Genomic DNA, 11,591 nt, shown 5'->3' on the forward strand with positions numbered 1-11,591 from the left:
AAAAACACTAAAAACTGAATTTATTGAAAAGGAATTCTCATGCACTGAGACTTTCTGCTCTGTAGAAAAGTCTTTTGCTGCTAAGACAACAAATCCTATCAAATCCATCAGCAAAGATCCAAAGAGCTCATGAGAAGTCTCGAAGTGGCCCATACGCAAAGTAGTCAAATGTAATTGACGAAGCAGCGGGTTTGACATCTGCTTACAGAGTTTATGAATATTAAAGTATAATTTTGTTTCATGCGTGCAGACAAGAAAATATCATAACAATCTCCACCCAGTGATGTAAGTTCAAGATTGAATAGCTCAAAAAATCCATGTCAGATATAGTGAAAAAGAGTTGCTGTAAATGTTGTTTAATTAGTACTCCTATTTTGGACCTTTTTTTCTTGGGTTGGAAGAAAAAGCTTCGGTACAGGCAGCAATAAGTCACTGGTAACTTAGGCACTGAGTGATGCACCAAGAAAAATTTTTGAACTCCCTGCATTCTTAAGGTGTCAAATATTCTACGAAGTAATTCAACCTAAATTCAACATGCTGGGTTTTATCTTTAAATTGAAAATATCTTTCAATGTAAAAAATATTCTTAAAGTCTGTATTGAAAACAATTAGTAAATCATTTGAATTTTAAACTTCAAAGGTTTCGAAAAGCTAAATTTGAACAGAACAATAAAAATATATACATAGAAAAACAATGAGTCAGCTTGAATCCAAACAAAAAAAAAACAACATATAGTTTCCAGAACTAGCTAGTGACTGAATACTTAACACTGAGCAAAATTTGGTTGGGATTGTTAGAATACAATTTTTTTTTATTTTTTAGATTCTAACTTTTAATTGGAGCTATCGAAAATGTTTTTGGTTTTAATCGAATCAAAATGTTTTCGAAAAAATTAATACAACACCTAACCTGTACAATCGTTGTTAGATCCAGATTGCGAAAAATAGCCTTCGTTACACTGGCAATTGAAGGTTCCGGGAACATTCGTACACTCAGAGTTGCTTCCACAAACACTTTGGTCATTGCATTCGTTAACATCTGAAAAACAAAATAGTTTTTCTAAACAAAACAATTTTTGTTGAAATTCAAAATAGTTCATGTTGGAATTCAGTAATTGATGGCAGTCAATTTATGAAAAAAGAAATGTAGTAATTATGAATCCATCGTTCAAAAAAGTTTGACCTGAGTTAAAATGCTTAAAATTTAACAACTATCAGGAAAAAGAGAAGTGGGAGAGGGAAGAGACAACTACATTATAGCGTTTATGAAACCTCCAAAACGTCTTTTCAGTAGAAACGAATTGACATCAAACATTCGTTGGTAGCTTTTTAGCAAAAAAGACTTTTAGCTTTTTTCACCATGAACCAGTAGAAAATGGAAAAAATTATTAAAAAAATTAAACTTCAAAAGCTGAAAAGATCTTCAAAATAATTTTGTTTCAAACGAATGTAAAAGTTAGCAAAAAGCCATTTTTCCAGTTTTAAAAACTCATCAGTTTTGAAAATCATCTGCTACCATATACCTCGAGATAGAAGCAACAGTTTAGATTGATAGTTGGGCAATGGGAAAAATATACAAATACAACAAAAGTGGACGATGGAGAACATCCCAGTAATGTATGAGTTGCTGATTAACCTAACATCATATAATACATCTTTCAATTTTTGAGAATAAAACCTCATGTTTCTTCTGACAATTTTATGGAAAAATAAGCTCTACTAGTAACATCAGAATATAATATAGTTTCACCTGTACAATCTTTGTTGGATCCAGATTGAGAAAAGAAACCATTGTTGCACAGACAGCTATATGCTCCAGGCAAATTTGCACAGTCAGAATTGCTGCCACAAAAGTTTTGCGTACTGCATTCATTTACGTCTAGAAAAAAAACGAAAATTTGTTATCTTTTCACAAAAAGTTTAAAGGCAGATAAGAAGAACAAAATGTCTAAACTGTTTTAAGATGCAGCGGTATGTTTCAGAATGGACTTTCCTTGATTATTCGAAATAGGAATTGATAACGCTGGACACTTTTCGGGAAATAAAACATCATATTACTCACCTGAGAAATATTAGATCACTTAATAACATCAAAATATAAGATCGCTTCACCTGTACAATCTTTGTTGGATCCGGTATCAGAAAAGTAACCACTGTGGCACAGACAGCTATGTGTTCCGGGTGAGTTTGTACACTCAGAATTGTTACCACAAATATTTTGTATACTGCATTCATTCACGTCTAGAAAAAGTGAAACTTCTGTTTTCTTTTCACAGTAAAATTAAATACAGAGATAAAATTCGAATTTGGTCTAAGCTGAATTTAAATGCAGCGGTTTTTTTTTGAAGGTAATTTTTCCCTGATACATCGAAAAAGTAAGAGCTGATAAAGTTGGACATCTTTATGAGGATTATATCACAAATAGTTTTATCAGGATAACAATTTCACCTGTACAATCTTTATTGGATCCAGATTGAGAAAAGAAACCATTGTTGCAGACACAGCTATATGATCCAGGCAAATTTGCACAGTCAGAATTGCTGCCACAATAGTTTTGAGTACTGCATTCATTTACGTCTAGGAAAAAAACGAAAATTTGTTATCTTTTCACAAAAAGTTTAAAGGCAGATAAGAAGAACAAAATGTCTAAACTGTTTTAAGATGCAGCGGTAGGTTTCAGAATGGACTTGCCTTGATTATTTGAAATAGGAATTGATAACGCTGGACACTTTTGGGGAAATAAAACATCATATTACTCACCTGAGAAATATTAGATCACTTGATAACATCAAAATATAACATCGTTTCACCTGTACAATCTTTGTTGGATCCAGTTTCAGAAAAGTAACCACTGTGGCACAGACAGCTATATGTTCCGGGTGAGTTTGTACACTCAGAATTGTTACCACAAATATTTTGTATACTGCATTCATTCACGTCTAGAAAAAGTGAAACTTCTGTTTTTGAAGGTAATTTTTCCCTGATACATCGAAAAAGTAAGAGCTGATAAAATTGGACATCTTTTGAGGATTATATTATCAAATAGTTTTATCAGGATAACCATTTCACCTGTACAATCTTTATTGGATCCAGATTGAGAAAAGAAACCATTGTTGCAGACACAGCTATATGATCCAGGCAAATTTGCACAGTCAGAATTGCTGCCACAATAGTTTTGAGTACTGCATTCATTTACGTCTAGGAAAAATGAAACAGTTGTTTTCTTTTCACAATATTTTTAAAGGCAGAGATGAAGATCAAAAATATTCTAAATTGTTTTCAAATGCAGCGGCGGCCTCGAACATTTTTTTCTCGGTTATTTGAAAATTTGAGAGCTTACTGGATCAAATTTTTTTTAAATTGGTTTAGATGTATTTTTGCCTCGCTGTAATATATCATCATGAAAGCGAGAATCACAAGACAAAAAAAACGTTGAAGTCTTACCAATTAACAGTTTTTGAAAACTCAGTGATTTAAAAAGGTTTGCTTAAAAAAATTTGGTGCTAAGATTGTCAGCACAAAATCACTATTTCAAGTTGTTCTATTCTAAAATTGAGGTTAATTAGAAAAAAAAACAGCGATAAAACTTTTTTCATCTGGTCACAAAGCTTTGGAAATGATTCTCTTGTAAAAAAAATCTGAATTTTTCAGTTTTTGTTTTGAGTTTGAAAAAATGAATTACCCATCCAATCGATAAATTGTTCTAGTCAAAATCAATAATCAAACCGCGCAAATTTAAATTAAAACCTGAATAAATTGCCGGATTTTTTCACGGGGGAAAAACCGAGGAATGGTTTTTAAGATCTGATTATTAGTGTACTTACCGTTTCTACTGACAGTTAATTCGAATAAACCATTAAAATTGTTAAGTCTGTTGAAAAATCAAAACTTCTAGATTTTTTAAGGTCAAGGTATTCTTAATATGTATCTTGAATTTCATTTAAGCTGTTTTATTCTTGTTAAGACCATATTGCGAAAAATAACCATCCGTTTTTATAGCAGTTTTATGCTCCTTTGGTGTTGCTTGCACAAACAACTTGATTACAAAATTTTTTATCATGTCTAGATTTTCTTTACTTTCTATAATAAATGTTTAAATCGCAGTGGTTAGATTCAAAACAAAGTGTTTTTTAGAATTGTGAAATTCTTCAAAACTTATGACTACTCTTGCCACATCTAAATTTATATTTAAAGTGTGCAGATAAAGTGTGTTTTGATGCCGGCGATAATGTGAAAAAAAAATCAGTGGCAATTTTTGATAAAAGTTTGGGAGAGGGCTCTTTCACCAAAACGATAGTTTCAGTCACCCAAAAATGAATCTTCGTGATTATGTTTCTAATGTTTCTTACATATTGCATTCAGTTTTTTCCTTTTTTATCAGCTTCTTTCTTAAAGATGGCATTTCGTTATTGTTTAGTGAAAAGCAGTATTTCCAGGATTTCTATTAAAAATTTTTCTAAGGGCCTTTCACTTATGTTTTCACTTGCAAGCTAGTATCCATGATACTGAATAGTTCCTTTTCTTAGCGGAGAATTTAGTTCCTCCTTTTTTTGTTCAGTTTAGTGTAGGTTCATGTTGTTTGGCTATGAGCTGCCATGTTTAACAATGTAGGTTGCTTATGACTCCAAAACATAAAAATTAACATTTTTTGAAAGTTAGCACTACCTCATAGTTAATACCTAGTCTACGTTTTTATCAAATTTATTTTCGTATTTAATGTTATTGAGCTGTAAGGCATTTATTGCAGTTTATGATAGTTGAAACACAGCCCCTTAAAATACGCTTGCAGTTCTAAACTCTGAATACATAATTTCCACAACGTTGTCACAATTAAAAATTAAAATTTTTAAAACATAGTTTTGATGTTTGAAAACTGCGGATACAAAAATTTCGATGTGAGAAAAAAAACAATCAATACCTTTTTTAAAAAAATTAAAAGATATACAATCACATCGTTCTAAAGTTAAACTGAGTTTTTAAATGTTTCAAATGAATTTTCCTTCAATAGTCAACCATTAAGAAGAACTGTTCAGTGAGAAATAGATAACGACCTAACCTTCACAAGCTAAACCATATGGATCTTCAGAGAAATGGTATCCAAGTTCACAATCACAGCTGTAGTCCCCTTCTGTGTTCGTACAGCTAACCGAGTTTGAACCACATTTATTTGCATCACATTCATTGACGTCTAAACAGATAATTGCTAGCAGCCATGGAGGTTCACTGCAAAACTTACACCAGAGCGGCAATTTTTTTTTTCTAAAAAGAAGTTCTTTTTTTTTCGATTGTGTGATGCCAGTTTTCGGAAAAATTTGTGCGCCACTGTCATTTTTGAGAAAATCATTTGAATAATTTGCGTTAAATGTTTTGCGAAATGGTTTGTCTTGAATGTTTTTGTATGGTTATAAACAAAAAATTCAATTTTGATGTGCAGTTTTCTTCAAAAAAAATTTTTTTGCGTAACAGTAGAAAAAAAGCATCCTTAAATCAATTATTTCCTAATCATTTTGCAAATTCCATGCAAAAAAGATGGATTAAAAGTAAATGTTGTCCCTGATTGATCGAACTACATTTTTGTTTATTTTTGATTCGTTAACCTTCGCATTTAGAGCCGTAAGTGTCTGCGTCATAGTTGAATCCTTGTTCGCATTGACAGAAGTAGCTGAGATCTGAGTTGGCACAACTTGTATTGTGCTCCCCACAAAAACTCAAAGTGCATTCGTCCACATCTGAGAAAGGTAAGGAAAGCCTCATAGTTTAAAAAGCCGCGTGTATGATTTTTACAAACTCATGATTAGGCTACTCAATACGTACCTTGATTTTTCGCAAGGAACCGTTGTTAAATTTTAATGATCACAGATTGCAAATAGAACATTATGTTTAACGGTGCTTAATTATAATTTTTGGAAATGAGCTGTAATTTTTTGCCAACGCTGTAATTATTAACAAAAAAAAATGGTCCCGCATTGTAAACTTTACACAGAATAATCGAATTTTTTTTGAATCATTCATTTCCAGATTTTATGCAGCACAGATAAAAGCAAAATGTTTAGAATTGTTGATTTGATTATAAGAATTGTCAATAAGAGTTCAGCACCGAAATATCATGATTTAAAATTTCTTCTTCAGTTTTTCGTAAAACGGAAAATTTATGCTTGGCGTGGTTTTTTTATTCGATCAATTTTCGACGATCGAAATAATAGTTCTTAACATAAACAACAAAATCGTCCCAAATTGAATTGAGGCTAGCTCACTTTTGATTAATCACAATTAATGTTCACTTTTGATCTTTGATATTGTTCAAATTTTATAGTTTTTCTTTTCCCAAAAAAACTACTCAATATGGAATAAAAGGTTGTCGGAACATTCAGGTCTTTCCCCTGATATACGAGCAGTATTGTTAAAATAGGTTTTTTTGTTTGCTAAACATTTTTCTAAATAATCAATTATCGAGACAAAATTTTGACCACGTGATGGATTTTTAGTCCAATAGAAGATTACTGGTAACAAAGCGAAGCCCTGAATTTTCCGACTGCTTTTTATTGTCTCCAGACCAGTGTTCTTTTTAGAAAAAATTGATCAACTTTTCAAAAAATAATAGAACAAAATTGAGGTTTTTCTACAAATTATCCCCTCACGCGATATTCAAATTTCGAATTTAGTTTTTTTACACTAGCAAAGTATAAAATAAACCAATTAGCAAGCCTCAATTCAATTTAAAACAATTTATCAAACGAATCAAAACTCCGCTTACGTGTTTATAGCACGAAACATGATCTTTTTTGTAATACATTGTTGCTTTCATTGAGTAAATTTTGGTCATGAAATTTTGGTCACAAAAAATGATTTTTTTAAGATCACCATCCACGTGTTCACCATCCCTTAACCCTCCCGCACGATCCACCTCCCTCCACGATCATACGCCACACGATTCCCCCTCACTGTCACATGATATAAACGATCTCAGCCTCACCTCCTCTTGCCCCCTTCACAAAAAATGAAAGCAGTGAGAGCTTAGCAAGAAAATCTAACCAATTACGAAATTGCAATTGAGTTTTTGAAAAAGTAAAAATGAGTGAGACAACAAAATAATTTATAAATTAATTTTAAAAAAGTTTTTGACCAATTCAAAACAATATTAAAATAGATTAATTAAATATACCCGATTAAGACCAGGGTCGTATTTATGGGGGGAGGGTTTGGGGTAGACGAATCTTTATCTCAGAGTTTTGAACCGCTGCCGGCCCTCAGGTCCCCCATCAGGTACCCCCTTAAAATTTTACTGCTTGTTTTTTGTCATTACTGCACTGGAGTTTCATAGGTAAAAATCGATAATAATCATAATGATAGAGAAATATTGAAAAAATGTTGTCCTTATAATCAATTATTTTTTCAAATTTGACCATGAAATCGATTTTGTTTTTCAGTATAATCGATTACTTTCGTGACCATAAATTTCATTCAAAACCATTATAATGGATTCTAATTCAAACTGCATTTACTTAGGCCTACTCGAAATCTTAACCTAGTCAATTTGATACCTTCTGCCTTTCCATTTATGAGTTAACTTTCATCCGTTCTCCCGGTTCAAGGCGGGGGGGGGGGAGGCTAAACGGGGTGGGGGAGGTAAGCGAGGAGATATAAGGGGGGAAGGCTGGTGGGGGTTGTCATTTTTGATAAGAATTTTGAACGAAAAACTTGAAAGCCAGATAAACAAGACTGCTCGTATCAGAGCAAAGTTCTGAAAGTTCCGACTGCCTTTTAAGGTTTAATGGAGCAGTAATAACATTAAAAAATTTAATGTAATAAAAAAATGACATCTTTTTTTCTAAAATTTGAATTTTTTTAATGAAAATCATCCACCTACACGCCATATAAAGTACAAAAGGATAGGTTTCGCCCCTGCAACAAATCAATTATGGTAAATAAGCTTCTTTCAACCAATTTAGAACAAGTTTAAGACGGATCAGATAGCGTTAATAGCGCGAAATCTATCGCGCGTTAGTTGTCCCAAATTGGCCAAAATGGCAACCTTTAAACCCCCATAACTTTACGAAAAATGGTCACAGGTCGAATATCTTTTCAAATTTGAGCTCAGGACAACAATACCTTTATAACGATATTTAAAAAATCCATCAAAAATGGCTAGTTAAAAAGTCGAAATTTGTCTGAAGAAAAAAAAAACCCACCCCGAGCACAAATATTCCGTAACTTTCGTATCGAAAGCCGGAACAATAATTTGGTGTAAGCCAAAGTTAATTTCTTTTTTATCTGTTGTAACGTGTATGAAACCAAAAGCAGTTTCAGTTTTGAATATTCTGCACTGTGTTGAAAATTCAGAACACTTTTCGAACAAAAATTATAACCCAAATTAATTGATTATAATCGAATAAAATGATTTTTTTTTATTCAAATAAAGTTGAGATTTCACTCCTTTCTAATAGGTTATGGTCATTTTGTAAGGTTTTATTGAGACGAACAACGAAAAAACAATTTAGCTGATTATTATTCATGACATGCTTGTGCGGCTTTTAATTTATTGTTACGACGGGTTAGTTTTACATCACGTAAAATTAGAAGCAAGAACCTAAAATGTGTTAAACAAAAATGATTTTAGAAAAAACTGGAGAAGAGAATTATGATAATTTCTGTTTCATCTGTTCAATTGTGTACCGCAATTTCAGATAATAAGTTTTGATTATACTAAGTAGCGTTTGAAAGTTTTACGCTAGGTTTAGAAAAACTTTATTTTTGATTGTTAATCATGGGACCTCAGAGCATGTTTCAGCTCCAGTTGTCTCTTAGCACCCTAATTACGCTCTTAAAATTTGAAAATTAAAAAATATATATACAGCAGCTTTAGTTAAGAATTTTTGTTCCGACTTTTGTAGCGAAAGTAGCGGAATATTTGTGCTCGGGGTGGGTTTTTTTTCTTCAGACAACTTTCGACTTCTTAACTAGCCATTTTTGACGGATTTTTTTTTATATCACTCGAAAACTATTGTTGTCTTGAGCTTAAATTTAAAAAGGTTTTTCACTTGTGATCATTTTTCGTAAAGTTATGGCGGTTTAAAGATTTCTATTTTGGCCAATTTGGGACATTTAACGCGCAATATATTTCGCGCTATTAACGCGTAAGCGAGATTCAATCCGTGTGAAAAATTGTTCCAAATTGGTTCAAGCAAGCTTATTTTCTATAATTGCTTTGTTTATAGGAGCAAACTCTATCACTTTGTACTTATTATGACGTGTGGAGGGTTGTTTTCACAAAAAATTTTAAATTTTTTTATATATTTTTTTAAATTTTATTTCACCACAATTAAATTTTTCATGTTATTACTGCTCCATAGACCTTAAAAGGTATTCGGAACCTTCAGGGCTTCGCCCTGATGCCAGCAGTCTTGTTTGCACTTTATGTTCAGGCCATTAAATCATTGTCAGTCCGCAATAAGTGAAAAATTTCTTTTATTAGTTTGCTAAAAAATCTATTTTGTCTCAACGAATTGGATACTTTGAACTGTAAGAACTCAAAAGTTTTTGAAGTAAACTTGCCACACTAGTGGCCAAAATAAGCGCAAAATCAGGTTTTTGACCTCTAAAAAGCCTGTTTTCGATGTACATTTTGGACAACATTTACTTCAAAATTCAGAAACAATTTTTTGTGTAGGCCACCCGCATTTAAGAAAAGTGGAAACAAATCGGTTATAATGGATTTTTGTGGTCAAAATGTTGTAAAAATAATCGATTTTCATGTTAAATCCATTTTTTCTCGCCAAAACAAAACGCAATATAATTCATTTGATATCCATTATAATGGATTTTATAATAAGTAGGAAATCACATTAAAATGGATTTTTTTCCACTTTATTTTTGTTTCGCGCGTCGTGCAAAGTTTCGCAAGAAATTCTGCATTTATCAAGTGAGTTTTGTAGAAACTTTGCAAAGCGAGTGTTCGGCCTAATCTTTTTCTAAACCAAAACTCAAATTGCAAAAAGATTCCGTTAAGCCCCCTCCCCACTGAACCCCCCGGGGAGGGGGGCTGTTGTAAATAAACAAATGCTAGCGGGGGAATTGAAGGAGGATTAGTCCACCTCCAACTTTATGTGCGTTGAAATTCGCATCTCAGTAAGGTGGAAAAAAATCGATTATAATTTAGTTTCACTGTCAGTGTCCACAAAAATGAAAAAAAAATCGATTATAATGGATGAAAAAAAAGATTTTGTTGCCTCAAAAAATAGTAATAACAAAATCAATTTGTTTTCCTTTTTGTGGACACTGACAAGAAAACTCAATTATAATCGATTTTTAACCATGGAACTCCACGGATTTTATCTAACTCAGGCATGAGCAAATGCTTGATAAAAACTGAGATGATATAAAAACTTGTGCTCATGAGGAAGTTGGTAAGTCTTCAAAACCAAATTTTGCAATTTCATAGAGTATAGCTCTGACCATTTGCTCTTGGCCGACACGAACATTTTAGGGAATTTCGAAGAAAATGTTGTCCTAAATGTCATTTTAGAGAAAAAAAAACAATTTTGCACTTAGTTTTGTCCACTATATTGATTTCTCGAATACTTTCAATGCATTTTTTGTTGCGAAAAAACTCGTGTTTATTAGCTTTGTCGCGTTTCTTTTTACCTCTGCATTGTCGATTGCTCAATGGATCTTTCTCAGATCCTGGCAGGCATCCGTCACACTTGAACCCCCCGAGAACATCGACACACTCTTTCATCTTTTCTTTCAAGCAAAACTCGAATCCATGACTCATACAAGTCCAATCATTCACTGAAAAGAGAATAATAAACAATGCAGTAATGAAACCTGCAATTACAAGTCGCTAAAGTAATATTTTAATCAATTTTTGGCAAGTATCATTGAAATATCTATTTTTTTCAAGTTGACCAAACTGATTTTCTGAGCTCCTCTGACGAGACAAAAATAACTTGCTTTGGTGCGATGCTTTGAAAACTTTTTTTTGGCGCACGGTCCCCTTAAATTTAGTTTCATTAATATATGTAACAATAGCGGGGTTGTAAATGGGTGTCCCCCTCATACATAAACCAACCCAACTAGCGCAAACTCCAGTTTTATATTAGTCTATTAGCATAAAACTATTAATTTCATACAGTTAAAAAGTAACATGAAATTTTTTCGAGAAAACTATTTTTTTTAGATAGTGGTTCGGTGCGCAGAAGTTTTTCGCGGAGAAATTCAACTTTTTTTACACCCTCAAACCTTATAAAGACACTATCTGCAACCCTACCGCGAATATAAAAGTTTGATATGTAACTTAATTGTACAAAGAAATACCAGCAACATTTACCTCGCAGAATGCCATTTCCGTAAAGAGAAGATCTAATGCTATCGCAATCGGTCTGTGTTCTGTCAAAGAACACCTGGCAAACTTCAGTAACTTCAGTAACATCAGTTGTCTTGACCGAAGCAGCCTCAGCATTTAGGTCAATGCCTAGTCCGCAAAAGCCACTCTCTGGGCAAAACAGTCCAGTGGGCCAATCGAATCGCTCCATTGCATGCAAGCATTGTGATTGGTTGACACCACTGCGAATGACGGAGGAAAGGAAGTGAAT

General features: G+C 32.8%; 1 protein-coding gene across 2 annotated transcripts in view; it reads right to left on the reverse strand.

The window, feature by feature from the left end:
- LOC134842077 (fibrillin-2-like) overlaps nt 1-11,591 on the reverse strand; it is a gene marked incomplete at its 5' end in the record, with an annotated part of 60,149 nt that extends 48,558 nt beyond the window's left edge. For both annotated transcript variants that reach the window (XM_063858236.1, XM_063858235.1), the window contains 10 exon segments: nt 911-1,039; nt 1,751-1,879; nt 2,113-2,241; nt 2,449-2,577; nt 2,811-2,939; nt 3,070-3,198; nt 5,057-5,188; nt 5,598-5,729; nt 10,642-10,788; nt 11,327-11,591. In XM_063858236.1, coding sequence (XP_063714306.1) covers nt 911-1,039; nt 1,751-1,879; nt 2,113-2,241; nt 2,449-2,577; nt 2,811-2,939; nt 3,070-3,198; nt 5,057-5,188; nt 5,598-5,729; nt 10,642-10,788; nt 11,327-11,591 — 1,450 coding nt within the window.

This window comes from Symsagittifera roscoffensis, chromosome 3, assembly GCF_963678635.1.
Source record: "Symsagittifera roscoffensis chromosome 3, txSymRosc1.1, whole genome shotgun sequence".
NCBI classification, from domain to species: domain Eukaryota; kingdom Metazoa; phylum Xenacoelomorpha; order Acoela; family Convolutidae; genus Symsagittifera; species Symsagittifera roscoffensis.